This window comes from Lycium barbarum, chromosome 1, assembly GCF_019175385.1.
Source record: "Lycium barbarum isolate Lr01 chromosome 1, ASM1917538v2, whole genome shotgun sequence".
NCBI classification, from domain to species: domain Eukaryota; kingdom Viridiplantae; phylum Streptophyta; class Magnoliopsida; order Solanales; family Solanaceae; genus Lycium; species Lycium barbarum.
The window spans coordinates 16,922,247-16,944,674 of NC_083337.1; the positions used below are offsets into that span (position 1 = coordinate 16,922,247).

Consider the following 22,428-nt stretch of genomic DNA (forward strand, 5'->3'; position numbering starts at 1 on the left):
TCTAATAATATTAGTTTATAAATTTGTTAGTATTATAGTACTAAGATATATGAATTGTATATGTAATTATATACTTCGGTATGACATTCGGTATTTCGGTATTTTCTTTATGAATACCGAATACCGTACCGAATACCAAACTTTTTAAAAATGCATACCAAATACCATACCAAATACTATAATACCGAAATCGCGATATAAAATTTTTCGATTTCGGTATGATAATCGGTATCTACCATACCATGCCCACCCCTACCTAACAAGACTTGGTCCTATTTCTCTTTTTTGGCAGGTATAAACATTGAAGGAATGCATCTTAGAGAAGTAATGCTCACATGGTGGACACTACCGGTCAAAGAGTATGAAGGCATACTTTTAGGCTATTCCATGCATGATAATATGGGAGATTTGGAGAAGAAGAAATCAGAAGAAGCACAAAGGGAATGCTATCTCCCTTCATTGAGTCATATATCAGGTGACAAACAATGTTCATATGTTACTCAAAGTTAGAAGGACATCACTACAAAATTATCCTCATAAATGGCCTGATATATTGAGTTTCTTGGAGAATTATACACCTAAGGTCACAATGGTCAAGGTGTTATGGGAACTTCCTCCTATGGGTTCCTACAAACAGATGGCGCATCAAGAGGTAACCCAGGGAGGAATTCCTATGGGTTTTGCCTAAGAGATGGAAGAGGGGATTTGGTCTATGCAGAAGCTAAGGAAATCCATAGCACCACCAATACAGAAGCAGAGGAAACAACTATATTGGAGGCATGTAGATATTGTGACAGGAACAGTACACTCAGGTGATGATACAAATAGACACTTTATTGTTACAAAAAGTGATACAAGGAGTTTGGAAACCACCTTGGCAAATGTGAGATGGATTGAGGAGATTCAAAGAACAATTACAAATCATCAACTACATATCACACATATACTGAGGGAGGGCAACAAAATGGCTGATTATCTCTCAAATACAACACTGGATAAATGAAATGTGGAATATAGTAGTTTTCATCAATTGGAAAGTGAAGGAAAGAAATTGATAATGGCGATAAGCTACAATGTCCATACATGAGGATTAAAAAAGCAAAAAGATGAAGGAAAACACGCAGAGCTTGAAGATGAGATAGAACAATAATTTCAAGCACAATATTTCAGGTTTTTGCGGGCAAGAAGGCGAAATTCAAGCAAATGGAGGTGTGCAACAACATACCATATGGAAAACAGAGGAAACAACAGCAAATCACACAAACCACAAGGAAATTAAGGAAACAACACAGAAGAAACAACAAGAAGCGAAGAATATGCACAATGGTGAAATCGAAGATAACTCAAACAACACAAAATGGGTTTCTACATCATCCATTCTCCATCTTCAGCTGCAGATCCAAGATTATCCGGCTTCTTGAGTAGCAATTGAACGAGGATCTAGAAGATTGGAGCTCACCTCCTCTTTCCCCATTCTTTAGACTAGGTTTCTTATCTTTCGCACTCTTCATTTACTTTTTGTTGTTTTATTTGACAACTTTTACTTATTAATAAAATGGCCACGTGGCTGAAATTTAACTAAAAAAAAAAAATCCTAGCAGAGATAAAATGCAGTTGAAGTAAATTGTTCAAGCATTTTGAAAACAAAGAAATCAATACTAAAAAAATCATGTACCACAATTTAGATTTGGTTCTTCCAGTGATTCTTGCAATCCTACTCTAAGTTGTGTATCATCACCTTCATTGGGATCCAGATTCAAGTCAGGGATTGCATATTCATCAACGTTATGATCTGTGTCAACATTGAGGTCAGGAAGTTCATTTGTATCATACTCAAATGGAATATTTAGATCAAATTGTGTTGCAGCCATTTTAAATCAGCACTTAGAAAACTAAACCTTTTTGTAGGATAAATGTTGGCGGGAAATGTTTAAAATATTTGCTCCAAGTAAATTTTTATTAGGGTGTTTAAGAAGAAATGGGTTTAAGGTTTCTAAATGTGCTGAAATTATCAAGTTAAAGTTTGGCTCCAACTCTCAAACTTTTTTTTTTCGACGAAACTGATGTCAAAATTGGGTCCAAAAATTTGACTTCAATTTCCTAATGTAAACCAATCTGATGAATTTATGCCAAGCAACGTGAAAAGCATATGTCAATGTTGGGATTGCATATATATATATATATATATATATATTATTTTTTTATTTTTTTGAGTTTTGAAGACAACTTTATATTAATATAATTAAGAGTACACAGGGAGCTGATGCCCAAAGGCATCTACATCAGTAGTAATAGTAGTACAAGGAAATCCTACACTAGATACCATGGGAGAAATAGAGTCCCATTGATTTCCTAAAGGATTGTTAAGAAAGGTTGATGACTGCGCTATTGAAGCTGTGGAGACCGTTGATGTGGAACAAAAAGTCGTTGTAGTGTGCTCTCCAGTTGGTCTTTGATTTTTCACATGTCGAAGGTGCGTGTTCCCAGCATAGTCATCCGAGAGAGCTTGATGAACAAAAGGGGGAGGCTGGTCAAAAAAAGTTATCCGACTTCCCGTCAAGTCTGAACCAAAATGTGCAAGTTGTGGGATTGCATATTGCTTCATTAACTACTAATCATCATAATCAAATCCTAATATTGACTATGAGCCCGTTTGGATTGACTTATAAATTGCTTATAAGTTGTTTTCAGCTTTTTTTGAGTGTTTGGCTAGCTAGCTTAAAGTCATTTTATGCTTAAAATAAGCTCAAAAAAATAATTGAGCCCGTTTGACTTAGCTTATCTAAAGCAGCTTATAAGCTGCAAACAGCTTATAAGCTGCTTAAAATAAGCCCATCCAAACAGGCTCTATATCTAGTTTTTAAGAAAAGTTTGAAAAAAATCAAAAGGATAATATTAGCAAAGTACCTTTTGATTAATGTCTTAAAATATCTTTATTAAAGGGGGTGTCACACCCCAACAACCAATTATATTGAAATAGAGAGAGTACACAATACGTGTAATCAGTAAATGTTTTTTTTTTTTTTTTATAAAAGAATTCTTCTGAAGTTATGTGTGTGTCTACACAAGTATTATTTACAAGTACATTTTTAGTATTTTATACTTGATTCTTAATTTACTATACAAATCTATTCAGATTGAGAACACATCACATCAAAGGGTTTTACATAATTTTTAAAACAATTCTTGATATGACCAATATAGCACGGTTAATATAAATAGAAAACATGCCATTACTATGACATTTTCTAATCCATAATTTCCCTCCTTACTTTTTTTTCCTTCGTTTTAAAATAAGCTTACCTTAATTAAAAAAAATATTTGTCCCAAAATAGTAATAGAGTGAAACACTGATTTTTTTCGATAGAGTGAAAAAATATCTCAAAAAAAAAAGTGAATAATTTTTATTTCCATTTTTTGCTGTCGAAAAAAGAAAAAGAAAAAAAAACACATGATTTCCTTGTTTCGTCTTTTTTCCTTGTTTCGGTAAAATGTTCTCCTCACTATCTTGCACATCAAGTCACCCTTTTCTTTCTCTATAATTTTTTCTGTTTACACCATCTTCTATTTCACCAATTTGAGTTATTAAGCTTTGCTTTTTGAAGGTAAATTGCTAAATTAAGCCTTTTTTTCTTCTACTGTTAACTTTGCTCTATTCATTCGCCATAAACGAACCAAGTTACTTATACTATTATCTGTTACTATTAATGGCAAATTCTGCAAATGCATGTGTTTGTAGATGAGTTTTTCTTTTTTCTTTTTGGGTTCAAACTTGTCAATTTAAGTTTTTATTTTTTTTTATTTTTTTTAAATGTAGCTAGTTATCGTTAATACGATTTTGGGGGTACCAGGTAGTTAATCAGATTTGCTCACTTATGCACGGAGGGTGTTTGATAATATGCCTAAATGAACCGATCTTGCACAGTCGATTATGCCATCTAAATGACAGATTTTTGCATGGTTCTAGAAAGGCATAATGCATAGATAGACATGTTAACTTGGCCTCAGTTGACAACTAGACATCCCAACTTTGAGAATGAACAATGCACATCCGGAAAAGTGTGTTTACAGGGTTAATTAAAACCAAGTTAAGGTATCTAGATGTGCATTCTCAACGCTGTGGTGTTTAATTGTTAGTTGAGGCCAAGTTAAAAGGTGTCTAGATGTGCATTCTCAACGTTGGGGTGTTTAGTTGTCAGTTGAGGCCAAGTTAAAAGGTGTCTAGATGTGCATTCTCAAAGTTGGGGTGTTTAGTGGTCAGTTGAAGCCAAGTTAAAAAGTGTCTAGATGTGCATTCTCAAAGTTGAGGTGTTTAGTTGTCAGTTGAGGCCAAGTTAAAAGGTGTCTATCTATGTATTATGCCTTCTGGAAAACACAAATTGTAGACACTATAAACTTGAACCTAAATACATAAGGTTAAGTGAAAGAAAAAAATCATATCAAATTCTTTACCTCACTTTACATGTATTGATAAACTCTAAATGCTATGCCTGCTAAGTATTTTACTTTAGGTTCCCCAACTTTAGGAAAATTACAATTTCCATGATGTTTGGGCTCATGCTATAGGTTGATATCTCCTTTTGCTTTTCTAATGATAAAAGTACTTACATAATATAACATATGTTACTTTCTCATTCTTATTTGAATGTAAATTTGACTATGTTAAAACGGAGCCAGAATTGCTCTATTACTTCAAATGATGAGGTCGATGAAATGAAATGTACCTTGCAGATGGGGCAAGCTTGCCTTAACTATATTTAAAACGTGACATTGTTGTCAGTATATGTTGGCTTTATCTTGATAGGTACCACATGAATCCCAGCCGTAAATGTAGTAGGTAATAGGTATCTTGCTGATCTTGTGTGTTCGTAGGTGTGCCTGATCTAATTTGAAATACAATATACTTCTGCGTCAAGCTTTTTTAGTGTTTACCATAGCTACTGTATATATATATATATATATATATATATATATATATACACACACACACGTATATGAATCTTAATTTTCTTTTTTCTTTTTTTCTACAATATATATATATATATATATATATATATATATATACACGTATATGAATCTTAATTTTCTTTTTCCTTTTTTTCTACTGGTCAGTCAATTTTCTCATTCTCTTTCACCTCACAGCCAAGCGGAGCAATCCTTTTTATTTGTTTTGATTAGGATTTTGTTTATTGTTACCCATTTGTAACTTTTGGCTCAATACTTGTTGCAGATTGAAGATGAGAATTGTGGGTTGAAGTTCAAAGAATTTCATTTGAGATATACATTACTTGGTCAAACTCTACACATTGATGGCTGCTATTAGGTTTTCAACTTTGAAAAGAACCCTTAGTTCCTCTTTTAAATTAGCAAATCAGATTGATGTCAGACCTTCATATGCTTGCATAAATGGTAATCGCCACGCTAGAGAGCCCACCTATTCAAAAACTTATGCTGCCCCAAAATGTTTTAATGCAAGGGGTATACACTCTGCTAGTGGGACCAGTCATGTTACTTCATATCTCAGGGGGAGATTTGATACTAAAAGTTTGAGGGGAAGTAAATCAATTCTTGTGGCTAGCCCCATTTTGAATAATCGATGGTATTCGTCGTTTGATAGTAGTAAAGGAGATACTCCTAAAGGTTCAGGAGTTTCTACTGGAGCAAGTGGGTCTGATGTAGATACAGGTGGTGTTAGTGGAAGTGAATGGGTTGGTAATTTTAAGGAAGCTTGGCAAACTGCTGTAGATGCTGTGACTTATACCGGGGAAAAGGCGAAAGAGGCATCTTCCGAAATGACTCCTTATGTTGAAAAGGTGCTTGATGCACACCCTTATCTGAGAGATGTAATTGTTCCTGTTGGTGGCACTTTAACTGGTACCTTAATGGCTTGGGTGGTGCTGCCAAGGCTTTTGAGGAGATTTCACAAGTATTCAATGCAAGGACCAGCTGCTTTGTTGCCTGGAAGCTCGATATGGGGGCCAGTTCCATATGAGAAAAGTATCTGGGGTGCTATGGAGGACCCCGTTCGATATTTGATCACTTTCATGGCATTTTCACAGATGTTAGTAATATATTTCTTGCTTGTTTTATCCCATATTATATTTCTTGTTTTATTCCATATTATTTCAGTTTGACGATCGGTTATATCATTATTGTTGAATTGTATATATGTGCAGCGCTGTGATGGTGGCACCAAGCACTATTGCATCGCAATACCTTCTCGAGACTTGGAGAGGTGCTGCGATTCTTTCATTTGTCTGGTTTCTACAACGATGGAAAACAAATGTGATCAGCAGAGCTTTGGTTGTCAAGAGCCTTGAAAAAGGTGACCGTGATCGATTGTTGACTTTGGACAGAATCTCATCCGTTGGCCTCTTCATCCTTGGACTAATGACTTTAGCTGAAGTTTGTGGAGTAGCTGTACAATCTATTTTGACCGTTGGTGGAATTGGAGGTGAGTTTTCTTAGCTTGGTTCCCACCTGCCTTGTTCTATCATCTATGATGTGAGAAGGCTCCTACAAACAAAAGGTCGCTTAGTTTGCTAAATACTCTAATCTAGGGGAGGCAAAATTAGCCCATGAAACATGATCCACCCAAGTCTGGACGGGTTGATGACCCGCCCATTTATTGCAAAGGGAAAGGTGCAAATATACACCTCAACTTTTTAATTTAGAGCAGATATACCCCCGTTATAAAAGTGGTGTAAATATACCACTGCCGTTACAAAATGGTGCAAATATACCCTTTTTGCTGACGGATTTTTTTTTAGATCATTTAGTTTATTTTTTAATTAAAAAAAAATATCATTTAGTTTATTTTTTAATTAAAAAAAAAAAAGTCTACCCATTTCTTTTGAGTAGACATATTTTTCTAAAGCCACATGATATTTTTTTCCTGGTGGGTCGGGTCTGGTTCGTTTAAAAAAATGGGCAGACTTTTTTTTTTTTTAAGCCACGGAGATATTTTTTTAAACGAACCAGACCGGACCCACTAGAAAAAAATTTACCATGTGGCTTTAGAAAAATACGTCTACTCAAAAAAAATGAGTAGACTTTTTTTTTTTAAAGCCACATGGCATTTTTTTAAATTAAAAAATAAGCTAAATGATTTTAAAAATAAAATCCCGTAAGCGAAAAGAGTATATTTGCACTATTTGTGTAATGGCAGGGGTATATCTGCACTATTTTGCAACGGCTGGGGTATGTATACACCACTTTTTTAAAGGGGGTATATCTGCTCTAAATCGCAAAGTTGAGGGGTATATTTGCACCTTTGCCCTATTGCGAATGGAATTTTTCAGTTACTGATTAACCATGGAATCTTGCTAATGAAAATTCTCTAACCTAACGGAAGACACGCATAATCATTAGCATATTTGATGGTTGCTTCATTTGGTTCTGTCACGATGCATATCTTTTTACGTTTATAGTGTAATCCCAGAAGGCTTAACTGCTCCTCATCCTCGTTTTCCTCTCAGATCTTCTTATTCATAGTAGTCCAAAATTCTTTAACTTTGTTATCCTTTTCTTAGTGCTTGAAGTTTTATCACCTACCATTTTTCCTTTGGTGCCTGGTTGTAGTCGTTATTATTTTTTTTAAAAAAAAAAAAAACTTTTTCCTGTGTGTGGGGAACTGCTATGAGTCACCTTTTGATGTAGCTTCTAGCAATGTGTGGCGAAAAGTTCCCCCATCATTCTACATAAGAATACATGTTAATCATGTTGTTACAGTGTACTGATGATGTATCAACTTTAGATAATCTTGACTTCCCACAGTAAGAATGGGACCAAACATAATGATATACAACAGTGGACAGATTTGCTTACGGGCGCCCATGTGAAAATGTGCATAAATTTTGAAATCATTTTATTCAGGGAAATGTTGGGTTCTATAGGACCATGAGGAGTCATAGATAATTACCAGACTCATCCAGTTAAGGCTACCCACTTTGGTTGATCTTACCCAATTGCTACTTATCCAAAAGAAAAAGGAAAGGGATAAAACAATAGTAGTAATTAGGGTACTAAATAAGTTCCACTGTTCAGAGGTATAAGTAGTATTGCAATTATAGTAGCAAACTAGCAATCATGTCAACAATGATACCGATAGAGAACATATTAGTTTGTGCTGGTACATAGGTATATATGAAGATGCTATGTGGACAATGACTAGTTGAATAATTATAAATTTTTTAATTATCCCTCATTTATGTTCCAATTCATTCTTGACTTTTGCCTTTTTATAAATACTGCAGGGGTGGCTACTGCTTTTGCTGCTAGGGACATCCTTGGTAATGTTCTTAGTGGACTCTCCGTACAGCTTTCACAACCTTTTTCAGTTGGTGACACGATAAAAGTATGTCAAAAGATTTCTTAATTGTTAATAAAAATTCCTTTTCCTTTTGTTGTTATTGCAATTGCTAGTATCTAAGGATTTGGCACGATTCATGCAAAGAACTAGAAATACATGAAAAGCCTTTATTCAGTATATTAACAGTTGTTAGAAAAACTTTTGGATTATTTAGAGTAAGATAAATTACAGAATGGTGGATAATGAAAATACTATTTGAAGACTAACTTTGCACATTCTACTTTCTCAAAAAAAAAAAAAAAGAAAGGAGACTTAACTTGGCACATTTAACCGGGCTTATAAACTATTCATTCAAGTTCTAGAGATACATCTATTAGCATGATATTGTAATAATGACGTAGTTAAAGGGCAAGGAAGACTGAAAAAGATATGGAATGGAGTGCTAAAAATATGAAGACTTGCGGCTGGTGTTGAGCATGATCTTGACAACATGATCTAGAGAGAATGTTTTCCTAATGAGTAGATCTATCGGAGCCCGTATCCTGTTTTTCTGACAACATGATTTTTAATAATTCCATTAGTTGCTTAACAGATAACTACTTTTGCAGGCTGGATCAGTGGAAGGTCAAGTGGTTGAAATGGGGCTCACTACTACATCATTGTTGACTGCAGAAAAATTCCCTGTTATTGTCCCAAATTCACTATTTTCCAGTCAGGTGAAGTTTCTTAGTTATTTGATGCTCCACTGCTCTCTTTTTTCCTTTTTTTGATGAAGTGAGATATCTTTAAGGTATGGAGGGAACTGTCAGCTGATTAAGTACAAAAAACTTATAAAGCTAAGGAGCTGACAAATTCCAGCTACTCTTCGTCGTTCTCCGGGGAAGTTATCATTTTTGAGAGACCTTTTATCTTAGATCTCTACCCAGTATTAAATTGCATGGTCGTGAATTGCTACACGTAAGCACTAGGTACTGCATATAGACTCTTAAGATTTTTTAAAATTAAAATTTAAAACTATAGAAGCTTAAGATGACTTATAGCTGTGCCCTTTGTTATATAAGGTGCAGAACTGTACAGATGTAAGCCCACTATTATATCTTTAGTTCCTTTAAAGGCGTTTTCTCTAGTTTTACTAAAGTGAATTAAATAACTAGCTCAAAAGAATATTCTCTTTAGCATCAATATAAACAAAAAACTAGCTACTAATAATATCTGCTTACTTTTCCAGTTTTACCCCTTCATGGCTAACACTTCCTCGTGGTTATTTTGAGAGACTGCTTTGGAACTTTTTTTCCTGTTCTTCTTCCATCCCAAATGATTTTCGCTTCGTATTTTCGATGTTCTACCCATCATTTGTTATTATATAAAAGAAGGTTACATGGTACTCACATTTCAACTGGTCAAGTTCAACTTTTCTCCTTTTGGTTTCTAGAAGTTAATTTGGCTAACTTCCCAGATAGCACCTGAAAGTTGGCACAATTTGTCAGCTAGGCCTCTAACGTAGTTAGTTACCAGAGCTAGGCATTCTAATTTGGTTAGTTTGTACCAGGTAGACACTTCTGCTTGACCGAGGTGTGCACGTGAGCTGAAGCAGATTCAGAAGCTAAAAGATGTAAAGAGGAGAAACCAAAGCAGCAATTGAATATTGGAACTCTAACATTACAATACATAAAAGAAACAAATTAAATACTAAGCTAGAAGAGGAATTAATTCTGCAATACTAAGCTAGAAGAGGAATTAATTCTGCATACATCTTAGCTTAACTTAAGTGACTAATGTTGGTAAGAACTGAGATATTCTGAGCTCCCGCAAAAGTTTCTTCATTCAAATTCGTTTTAAAAGAGATAACACAAATAATATGAGTACTTATATTTATGACAACTGGGAGCCAATACAGAAACGCCCTTCTAGTTACCCTCTAAGGAAAATGTGCTGAACTTGAGTTCTTGAGAAGGTTAATTGGCCTTGAACTTCCTTGTTCGATTCCTTTGATGATCCAAATCTAGCACTTAGGCTGTGACTCATATCTGACGAGCTACTACCCACGCTAGGCGTATCGGGCTATGCTATGTACTTATCGGGCTATGCTATGAACTGCTAGAATACACAGAAGCATGCTAAGTACTAAATGTAAAAGAGTTCTGGTAATAAAATAGAGTACAAAATCCACTAAAACCCATAATCCCAAATTATCTCTATGTCAGGGAGTAACTAAGATTCTGAGATACAACAATAGGAGACGCAACTCGATAGGATCATTGGCTCACCTCAATTGTAGAACTGGACGATCAACAACTTTATCGCTCTCAATAGTATCTACACGGAGCAGTAAATGGTTAGTCAAAATGACCTAGTAAGATCCTCGACCCACCCTTATCTTACCCCCGGGACAAGCTTAGTGCATAATAGCATAATAAAGCTTCAACAAGTGTAACAGGATTATACAAGCAAGCAACTAAATCACAGTATCGAGTAAGACAAGTAAAAACCAAGCTGTTGCTGCAATAACTGCTACAAAGCATTGGGTTCGTTAGCCCACATGTCTTACCCGTCTTCGATGCGTTAGCCGCCTATCTAACTCGCCTGGCGGTGCATCGACTACTCATCTTACCTGGTAAGCACTTGGTATTGTCGAGTCGCTATCTGCTAAGTGGCTAACATGCCTAGCTAAAAAAAGGAGCTCGAGATCGCTATCCCAACGTCTTACCCACAAGTAATGTACTGCAAATCACAGACATGTATTACAACTGCTAAATCAGTTATATCAACTATCAGAGAATAGGCATGCTTAATATCATCAACAGATTGTAAACATGCTCAGCTATCATCAACTGCTAAGAACTGCTAATGCATTAGTAACTGCTGAAAGTTCTAAGGAACAATATTGATATAGCTAAGACCCTTTTGCCAATATCGGATATTTTAAAATAGCAATCTGGCTCATACTTTCCCTGCATATGAACTAAATAGTTTGTGCATCAAGCAACTCAATAACATGCTTTTTTTTAATTAAAAAAAAAAAAGCAAAACAAGAAGCTAAATAACAAATCATGCCAAATTTAAGGGGCTATCTAGGTTGTTAACCAAGTAATTTGTGGCATCTACATGTTCCTCCTTTTCTTTGAGAAAGGTAACATTGTTTTCATCAGCACCAAGTTGGTATTGGTAGTCAAATATTTACCGATTACTGGGAAAATTGTATCTTACAAGGAATCAAAAGATCCACAAGTGATTCCTCATCATCTATATAGTTCTCTTCGCAACCAGAATTGAAAAGCATAAAACAATTCAGCTTAATTCTTTGTATGAACTACTTCTATCCTCAAAAAATCTACTGCATCCTCTTTCCACACGGTCCACCAAGTACATGCTTGGGCCATTCTCCACCACAACTTCTATCTGTTCCAGCACCATAAAAGGTCCTTGATATTTTTTTTTTTGAAACTGGTAAAGTTAAGGTCCTTGGTATTCTTTTGCATAATCCACTGAATCCGTGCTAAGGAAAGGAACAACTGCCATAGTATATCAGTTATCTTGTTGCGGTGCAGGAAGAGATGGCTATTTCTTTCTTCCTTCTCCTGGCACAAAACACATCTGAAACTCAGTTGGATCCCGCTTCTCGGTAAAGCATCACTAGTCAGACAAGCTTTCCTGGCAACTAGCCAAGAAAAACATGTGATCTTGAAGGGGGCTTTTAGTTTCCAGATTACTTTTCATGGTCAGTCTGAAGTGTGAGTACCTTCTGAAAGCATACAGTATGCAGAGCTGACTGAGAACCTTCTATTGCTTCCACTATTCCATATAACTGAATCATAAACATTCCTAGTACCATGAAAAATCTCCAGTACCTTCGGCATTTGAACCACCCTACCAATCTCCCAGTCATGTAATAGCCTTCTGAAAGAGAGGTTCCATCCTTGTGAATTCCATGCCCCCTCAATTGAAGACTCAGGTGCAGTTGTTAAGCATCTACATGTTCCTCCTCTTAATACTAGATCAGCATATTCCACCATTCCCGAAGAATGTTCATCTTACTAAAAAAATCTTAGGAATGTGTTTAGATTTCCAAATACATGTAATCAACTTTCATTATGCCAATACATCTTTTTTCTTTTTCCTTTTACTAATAAACCAAATCAACCACCAAGACCTTGAATTTGTTTGTATTGCTTTTTAAGAGTTTCACAAGTCAAATGTAGTTAAACCTTTGACAGTTTAAAAGTAATAAAAGAATTTACATAAAATTGATTAGTTTCATTTCCAAATCAATCGAACTTTTTATTTAACAAATACTGCAGTTGTATACTGCTGATATTGTATATAACTTCGCTTTTTAATGTTGATGCTTGGTCAACACTCTTTGAAAGTGGCGAAGGTAGTGTTGTTTTAACTGCCTTTCTAGATGCCATGCCAACGAATTTTCAAATTTGTATTTGGTTTTTAAGTAGATGGAATTTCATACTTGATAGTTTGTTTTTGGTAAATGCATAGATATTAGATAGCCCCTCAAAGTTGGCACAATTTTTTTGTTTAGGCACTTCAAATCCTATAGTGACCTTTTGAACACTTTACGTTGCTAGAAATGTATCTCTTGAACACATTGCGTCCGCAAGACCACCCGCGCCAAAGAAACAAAAACCCCAACAGTAAGAAACTGGTTGAGTTGACCAGAGGAAAGCAAGACTGACTTAATAATATGTCTGCCCGTGGATAAACCTGAACGGAATACAATGTCTGTATTGGGGAGACAGCTGCCGGAGACACAGGGAGTGAACCGATATAAGAACACCACCAGGTCTCCTCTCATCACCTTCTGCTCCATGCCTCTTCTTTTCTGCTATCTTTCTACCTTGCCAGCTTAGAGCGCTTGGAAAATTATAATCGACAATTGATTATATTAGCTTGCTAGTAAATGTAATTCTGATTTTCTATTTCCCAAAAAGGCTCGGGGAAGAAACCCAGCTTGGTTCCTGAGGAAGCCCACAGAAGAAAAAATAGTAAATTTGGTACAAGTTCATGCTGCTGAAAATGGCAAAATGCAAAGAGCTTAGATGAGAGTGAATTTGAAAAGGTGCTGTGGAAAAAATTTGCTCGTAAAGATAAGGAGTATGATTCTAAGTCAGAGTTCATCTTCTTAGAAGGAGTGTTATATTTTCTAATTGACGTAGAGGATCAGATTTGCCGAGGGTCTATTGGAAACAACCTCTCTACCCCACAAAATATCGTGCCAACTTTGAGGGGCTATCTGTGTATTTTGGCCTTCGTTTTCCCTTCCCCTCCCCTGCCAGGGAATCAGGTAAATACTATATTGAATATGTAAACGATGTGGGATTAAATTAACTCCCGAACATGAGCAGTTTACAAATGAGCTCACTACCTACATCAAAAACATAGTTAACTACAATGATACCCAATTAGTCTATCCACAGGAACCTTATGGGTGTACCAAAAATTGACTAAAAACGAGAGGCTATACATGTATAGGTGCTGTTGCTATAGCTCATCAAATTTCTCTATATTCGTAGCTAGATTGAGTTATTCCAGACACTTCATTAGACCATCTTGTCTAATTAGCATATGGAAAAAATACAAGCACTGCTAGATATTTCAGTTAGTATCAGCTGTCTTCATTTACTTGAGAAAGCTCACAACCGTGTTCTCTCTTTTTCAGAGACAACGAAATAAAGGGTAGGGTTTTTGGAGGGTGTAAGTTTTAAATAGTGAACATCCTTAGTATCTCCATCGATGATTTGAAGGTCTGAAGTTTGTTGCTGGTGCTGGATCACGTGAATTACATTTTTTAGCTTATTTACTGAACAGGATAGCTGCCTATAATTTAAGGCAACTTCCATTTACCTTCTAGCAAAGCAACGCGTCAGATACATCCAGATATCCAGAATCTTAGTGTTGTGAGAAGTGCTGCTTTGCGAATCTGCTAAAATTTTTATCTTCGTGTTACTACATCTATGTGCATACTTCTTTTCTTAGGCTGGTCATTTCAATGGATCACTTAGAGAGAGCATTTTATAATTCTTGTGCGAAGGCGCTGAAAGTTGATTCATCTCTCTATCTTGTGTGAAAGTGAAACATAATCATTTTATAGATTCTTAATCTATGGGTCTCTAACACCTTTAGTCTTTTGTGCTCTGATATTTTTTACTTTTTTAAAATTTCCTCCTTCTCTTCCCCGTTCGGGCCCTAAAAACTAATAGTAAAGAAAAGGACACAAAAGAAAAGTGGAGGGTTGACAGAATGGTTTGTGCAAACATCAGGTGATTGTGAATAAATCGCGTGCTCAATGGCGTGCCGTGGTCACTACGGTTCCTTTCCAAATCGAAGACTTTGATAAGATTGTCCAGATATCAGATGATGTAAAGAGCATGCTCAAATCTAATCCAAATGCTTTCTTGGAAAAGGAGGCACCATACTGCTACTTGTCTAAAATTGAAAAAACATATGCAGAGCTAACTCTTGGGTGCAACTTAAGATATGCGGTATGCCTTCTCTGTTTCAGTCTTTCCTACTTTTATTGTGAAATTCATTTGATATATGTTGCTTGAGCTTTATGTCTACTGTAACAACTAGCACAATATTAATCAATTTATCTTGTGTTTAATGCTGAATTACGAGATAATTTTCTTTAGATTATTTTCATAATAGTCATGTAACACTTGAACAACAATCAGAACTTGATAATATCCGTTTAAGTGGATAGATCCTTGAACTTCTGATAGCAAGTTTTCTCTTTCAATTTTTTATTGGCGAGAGTTCAGTTATGGTGGTGTATTCCAAAACCTAGATAGAACCTGCCCCTTTCAGGAGAAAACAAAAATAACAAAAAGAAAAGGAACTTTAATGGATAAACAAGTTAAAAATGTAGGCAGAAATAGAGACAATCATTGATAAGTTTAAAAAGAATAATTGGAGGTATATATTCTTTGCCCACTTACATGTTACCTCTGTTTCCCTTACCTGTTAAAGTGGAAAAGAGATTGGATGTGTTGAGAAGATATTTATCGGGAAAGGAAAGGAGAAGTTATCATCAAGCCAAATGGAGTATTGCTACTACCAGTAAGAGGGAAGGGGGATTAAGCATAAGAAACTTGAGGCAGCATAATGCCAGATTACTTATGAAATGGTTCTGGAGGTACAATTTTGATAAGCAAGCTTTGTGGAGATAGATGATTTGTGTTAAATATGGGAATGAAGGAAAATGGTGTTCTAAAATGGTTACCTCTCCTTTTTATGTTAGTTTCTGGAAATCCATCAGGAAACTGTGGGCCTTGCTTGCAAATAATTTCAGCTGCAAAGTTGGAAATGGGCAGAGAATACCCTTGTGGAAGGATAACTGGATTGGTTCCCAACCTTTTAAAAAACTCTTCCCTGACATATACAATCTGACTCAGATACCTGATGCAACAATTCAAGAAGTTCGGGAACCACACGGGTGGAATGTAAATCTTAGAAGATTCTTAAATGATTGGGAGGTCAATAGGATAGTTGAACTTTTCAAGGTCCTGGAGCAATTTCAAGGAATCACAGCAAATGAAGATAGATTGTTTTGGACGCAGCACACAAGTGGAATTTACACAGTTAAATCAGCCTACATTACTTTCAATGGCACTGGGCAACATACAAATATTTGGCCTTCAAAGCATATTTGGAAAGTAAAAATACCATACAAGGTTGGTTGCTTTACATGGTTTGTTGTTAAGGGAGCACGCCTGACACATGATAACCTGAGAAGAAGGGGAACGCAGTTGTGCTCCAAATGTTATCTATGAGGGAAGGTTTCAGAAAGTATTTACAATTTATTCCTACATTGTGAGTTCACAGTTCAGTTATGGAATTTATGTTTAAGCATGAAAGTGATCAAATAGGTCATGCCAAAGGCTACTGCAGAACACTAATGAAATGCTGGAACAACATGGGATGGGAGGGACTGTGAGGCAGAAGAAGTGGTTGAAGAAAATTCCTGCATGTATCTGGTGAACAATATGGAAGGGAAGGAACTTGAGATGTTTTGAAGGAAGAAGTAGTTCTATCCAGAAAATTAAGATGAACTGATTTTCTTACTTTTCATTTTGGTGTAAAGAAGAACTCTTACAAGATCTAACTTCTCTTTAGACATCATTGGATCCTTGAAAGATGAACAATGAAATGTATACTTTGGCTTGTTTTGAACTTATAAATATGGCTTCCAGCATAGGCTTTGTGCTGAAGATTTATAATATTATTACCTTTCTCAAAAAAGAACAAAAAAAAAAAAGAAAGAAAGAAAAAGAAGAAGAATAAATCGAGGTGTATTTTTTAGAACCATTTCTAGAACTTCTTAGGACAAAGTGATTATAGTAGATCTAATTATCTAGAAGAACCTATTAGGTTACACGGCCTCTGCATTTCATTGTTTTTCCAAATTAGGGCCTTATAATTGGCGCCTCAAATTTCGTCACATAACAGAAAAGAAGCAAATCTTTTCTTTCTAAGGTCAGCCTTATGATTTCTGTAATTGATACACAACAAGATATTTGGAACAAATGCTGACATGATCTTTAGCGTTGAATCTTTAAGTAGTTATGTTCATTGTGTATCTGACAATTTCCATGTGCAATTATATCACTGATCAGTTTTTGCTTCCAATATCACTCTTCAGTCAGCTGTTAATTGATCTTGTTTATGAGTTTCACTTCATTCAGCTAATAATTGCCGTCTTTTTTGAATTTAGAGCAAGGACCAATTGTTTTCAGCACAGCAGGATATTCTTCTGCAAGCAGCCCGTGTAGTCAAGCAGCATGGGGGCACACTGGCTGATCCTTGGAGTCAGTGATTTGCATCGGAATGAAGATGTCTTAGCCTTGAGGTTAGATCCCTTGATATGTCTTTTTCATCTGCTCAACACATTGTGCAGTCTTAAGGAATGAGTGAAACTGCAGCTTGTGAATATCTCTACCCAGAAAAGTTTCTAAGTTTGTTTTTTGTATTGTGGCAAAGAAACTTGTTTAGATGGCCATTTACTTCGTTTTCCAAGCTTGTGTAGTTAGCCGGTTTTTGTGTAATATTTTGATAAAGCATCTTAAACACTATAGGAGCTATTCAACCTGTTTCACCTTCGTGAAAATAAAGTCTGGATCCTTTAGAAAGCCAGTTGATAGGTCTTGAAAGGGGCAAAACAGTTTCTTCAACCTGTAGAATATAGGCGTGCATTTTAAATTTAACTGGTGCATCCTAAATAACTAAAACAGTTTTACCTACATCACTGTCAAGGAGTGCATGCGGTGTAAGAATGGTAAATAATGTGAAGAAGGGAAAAATGCATTATCTGTAACAAATAAATTGGAATCGCTGAACAGTTGGAAATACAGTTGTAGATTATCTTAGTTTGTACAAAACCTATACAAGATTATAAATTGGCATGCACTGAGAACATAAAAATTGTTTGTCATTTCCGGTTGATGATTAAACCTAAATTTCACCATTACTTTTCGAATACTCGACAAAAGTTTCTGATGTAGGAGTCATGAAGCTTCGTTCTCCAAATGGCACTATCCTTTCTTGCTCGAGCTCTAAGCTCTAAGCTCCTTCCCTTCCTCTGAAACGATCGCTTCTCTTGTGGACATTGCTATGCTGTTTCCCCTAAACAATCAATCTTCTCGTTTCCTCTTCACTTCAATCACCACACCTTTTTCTACTAGCAATCTTGCATTCAATCCCTGGTCAAAGACAAAAGGCAACGCCATAGGAACATGTCCATGTGTAACGTTTCAATGGCTGAATCAAATTCTGACATGGAGGGACCTTCCAATAGATGAATGTGCTAAAATTTTCATCTGTGGTGCCCAGAAAATGTGTTCCAACCCTCTCCCCTCCATTGCAGCGTCGAAATCTGATGGTAAAGCATCAATATTGTTCAAATCCCAGCTGGGTTCTGTAGTATTTACAGAATTGAAAGTCCAGAGAGTTGTGTTCTGTTTTCTACTTTGTATACTTAATCTTGATAGACTTACATTCCCTACCGAATCCCATAAACTCAGCTGATCTTGGCTTTCGTCGAGCCCTTTGAAGATCTGCCATTATGGCTGACGAGCAGGAGTTCTTTCATTCGCTGGTAATTCTTCCTGTGGTAGCAATCCACCAACATTACTGGCTTTCCATAGACTTTTCTATGTGCCTCTAAGTAATCACTTTCTAGTTCAGTGCATGCACGTATAGCCACAGTTACATGTGTGTTATACTATGGCATCATGTCCTGTTAAAGTTTTGCATGAGCATTATCTTCGTGCACTGCAACAATAAGTTCTCTAAAGCTAAATGTTTACAGCAAGCAACCATAGATGGAAAATCCACACATGGTGATGGTGATGTCAAAAGTTCAGGCAATGGATTTGATCCTTTTTTAACCTGATCGGGCCCAGCTGAGAGACCCATAAAGCAGCAGTGGACTGAATTTTAGCGAGCGGGATGTCCAGTTCTCGAACTATCTCGGGTTTTTTAATCAGCAAATGAAGAGTTTGACAGGTTCATGAAGCACATAATAAGCTTCCCTCAAGTATAGAATTTATCAGCAGAAATGGCTATACTTGCCTCAGCATCTTCGGGCAAACTCAAAAGGCTCCAATCAAGTGATGGCAGTGGAAACTCCACTAGATTTACTAGTGGTGCTAAGTTAGGAGGAAGTTTAGGTAGTCTCTTAATGTTCCCGGGAGTGGACAGGCAAGAGACCTGTACTCCTTTGGCCAAGGCTATGGAGAGTTGGAAGGATGGGTTAACAACAACAACATACCCAGTGTGTTCCCACAAGTGGGGTCTGGGGAGGGTAGGATGTACGCAGACCTTACCCCTACCTTTGTGGGGGGAGGCTGTTTCCGATAGACCCTCGGCTCGAGAGAAAAACAATATTCAAAGCATGATATCAAAAAAAAAAAAAAAAAAGGAAAAAAAAGAAAAGAAAAGAGAAGAAAAAGATAGTAGACAGATAGGCAGCAAAGCCGTAGGATAAAAGCAACAGAAGAAACAGTTGGAAGGATCGGTTCAGGTAACCAAATGCTAGTGATGACACCTTTCAAAGGTGAATAGTATCTCTGCTCATGTTCATTTTCTTTTTATGCGGAGTCAGACTTTTTGCTTTATGTTTGTCTGAAGTACATGGTAAGGGATAAATTACTACTATATAGAAAGCCAGAAAGAGAGGAAGCTTCCAGTCAACTGGTCAGTTAGAGTAATTAAGTTCATTTTAAGATGTATTCTGGTCATGTTTGTGTATTGTATGCTCGAAAGCTTGGCCTTGGAATTTTACCGACAAAAAAGCACCAGTTATTATCGCCAAAATGTCAATTTATATGGCTAAAACACAGGTTCTTTTTATTATAGAAGTTCTTTACTTAGAATATGGCACCACAATAGAAACAGTTGTATTTATTCGTCATGCTTGTCCATTTATTTTCTTACATGTTTTCTTTAAGTTTGTGTGTTGCTAACTTTGTGCAGGTCCTGGAGGAAGACCTTTATTCGGTCGTGGAGGTGGAGGATTTTAAGCTGGTTCCAGTGGAAGTTTTGGTTGAAGTTCTTAACTTTGTCATATGATTTTAATGTTGAGCTATGGTTACGGTAGTACTTCAAATTGCTAGTTTTTCTTGGAATTTTTACCTTATATCAGCCGGTCCAAAACTCATAACCAAAATGCGTCCATATTTTCAAGCTTACCAGAAATAGCCCATTTTGTATATATTTGGCACGAGATCTCATCCTTAACCTACAATGAAGAAGAGATGCTGGACAACCTCCTTTATTCATTTTCTTCGATTTTTAGAGTAATTTCCAATCCATCCGCAATTCTTATATGATATCTGTGCCTCAACTGCATTCTCATTATAGATTTATGAAGAGTGGGTTGAGCAAAAGTTGAGGAAATTGGAAAACCTATTTGGAATTGATAGACTCAAAAATCGGTGGTTCAAATTGTGGTCTGAGAATATACTTTTTGTTCTTTGATGTTTAGAAACTGATTGGGAGTGATATTTGTATTGCATCACATATTTAAACACTATTTGTGATCTATTGAAGTTTTTGAAGACCACTTTGGACCAAATTCCTGGCATATGAGAACCATTCAAACTTCGTACAAGTCACATTGACCATTTTGGATCAAATATGACGACATTTTGTCTGATTTGTATAGTGAGGCCGTTGGTATTTTAAAAGATGGACAGCAAAAAGGTTTGAAAGTGTTGATTGAAAAAGTCTTTATTATTTTATTAAGCACAAAGGAGCTTTAAATAGCCAATTAAACAACAAAAAATCTGCGGAACAACCTATCTCTTTCTAAAATTTAAATTCAAATAAAGTAGATTTATTGTAGAATTAATCTACTTATTATTCTAACAAGAAAATTGTTGCAGTAACTGAAAGCAATATTCAACACTCCTTCTTTGCTTCAGTTGCCGCAATTTTAAATAGTTACTCCTCCTCAATTTCTGCTTCTGCAATTTGTGCTTGGGGATTGTTTTTAAATTTGCACACTTTCATAATATGGTCTGTTTGTTTGCAATTTTCACATATTGCATCAGGTCTCCACCAACAAAAAAATTTCCCAGCGTATTTTCTTTTTGCAGTATTTGCAAATAGGATAGTTAATTTTTTCTTTTCTGTTTTGAGAATAAAAAGCACCTTCAATAACATTGTCTTGTCTGAAGGCTCTTCTTTGCTCTTGTGCTTGAAGAGCACTTATTAGTTCTTCAACAGAGATGGTAGAGAGATCTTTAGACTTTTCCAGAGATGAAATTTTAGACTCAAATCTCTCGGGAATTGTCACAAGAATTTTTTCTACTTTTCTGTCATTTTTGAAATCCTCACCAAGCAACCTGATTCTATTAACAATCAAAGAGATTTTTTCAAAATACTTAATAAAGTCTCATAACTCCGCCTGTGTGAGCTCGCTCACATTGCCGGTTCCAAGCCCGGATAAAGGAGGAGGGTTGCCGAGGGTCAATCGGAAACAGCCTCCCTACCCAGGTAGGGGTAAGGCTGCGTACATCTTACCCTCCCCAGACCCCACTATTGTGGGATTACACTGGGTAGTGACCAAGACCAAGACTTAATAAAGTCTCATGCTCTTGCATCCTAAGAGATTCAAAATTTGTATTTGCCTGACTCGGTCACTTTCTTGGTACTCCTTTTTTAGTTTTTTCCCACGCTTCTTTTGCTGTCTCACAAGCAATGATTTTCGAAAAAATTGAATCTGCCACTGAATTTTGAATTACAATTTTGGATTTGAATTTTTTGGTTTTCTCTTCTGAATGAGATTTAATTTGGGCAAGGGTAGGATTTTCAGGGAGTGGTTGTAAGGGTCTATCTTCCGTTACGACTTTCCACAGATCATAGGCTTCAAGTTACGATTTCATTTTCACTGACCAAATTTGATAATATTGGTCAGTGAAAATTTTTGGGCAATCAGAGGGAGACTGCTGCTTGCCATGTTTGAAAATTGGTTAAAAATGGTCTTTGAAAATTGTATGAACTCGTAAGATCAATGGAGGCTATTGATACCAATTGTTGGTTCTTTAAAAGATGGGGCAGTAAAAAGGTGTGAAAGTGTTGATTGAAAAAGTCTCTCTATTATTTTATTAAGCATGAAGGCACTTTAAATAGCCAATTGAACAACAGAAAATTTGCAGAACAATTTAAAAAGTCTAATAAAACTCAACAACCTAATCTCTTTCTAAAATTTAAATTCAAATAAAGTAGACTCATCCTAAAACTAATTTACTTATTATTCTAACAAGAAAATTACTGTAGTAACTGAAACCAATATTCAACAGAGGTTATCTACATCACACCCCTTTTGAGGTTTCTCCGGGCATGTGAGATGCTTTTATCATTGAGCTGCCTTTTTTTTTTTTTTTTAAAAGATTGTCCCTGGTCAATTGTGTCATGACATTGAGCTCAGGTTTGGTCCCCCTCCTGTACTTTTGTACAATGATATACAATAGTACTAGGCAATGGCTAATTAACCCCAAATTAAAAATAATAATTATTGGTGGATAATTAATCACTTTAACAATTAATGCCTACAAGAAAAATATACACGAATGTTAAAATGAAATCATTCAGTTATCTTCAAC

The 22,428-nt window shown here is 36.0% G+C and overlaps 1 protein-coding gene and 1 pseudogene across 2 annotated transcripts; one reads left to right on the forward strand and one right to left on the reverse strand.

The window, feature by feature from the left end:
- Positions 1-3,374: 3,374 nt before the first annotated feature.
- LOC132632659 (mechanosensitive ion channel protein 1, mitochondrial-like) lies at positions 3,375-20,396 on the forward strand. 2 transcript variants are annotated; one of them, XM_060348692.1, is made up of 8 exons: positions 3,375-3,605; positions 5,231-6,061; positions 6,177-6,454; positions 8,256-8,356; positions 8,920-9,027; positions 14,584-14,805; positions 17,037-17,171; positions 18,630-19,271. In XM_060348692.1, the coding sequence occupies exons 2-7, from the start codon at positions 5,310-5,312 to the stop codon at positions 17,136-17,138; spliced, it is 1,563 nt and encodes a 520-aa protein (XP_060204675.1). In that variant the 5' UTR covers positions 3,375-3,605; positions 5,231-5,309; the 3' UTR covers positions 17,139-17,171; positions 18,630-19,271. The 2 variants fall into 2 exon arrangements, with proteins under 2 accessions (XP_060204675.1, XP_060204667.1); XM_060348684.1 differs by lacking the exon at positions 18,630-19,271 and adding an exon at positions 19,796-20,396 and having other exon boundaries at positions 3,378-3,605.
- Positions 17,691-19,057, reverse strand: LOC132610169 (putative UDP-rhamnose:rhamnosyltransferase 1; annotated as a pseudogene).
- Positions 20,397-22,428: the final 2,032 nt, after the last annotated feature.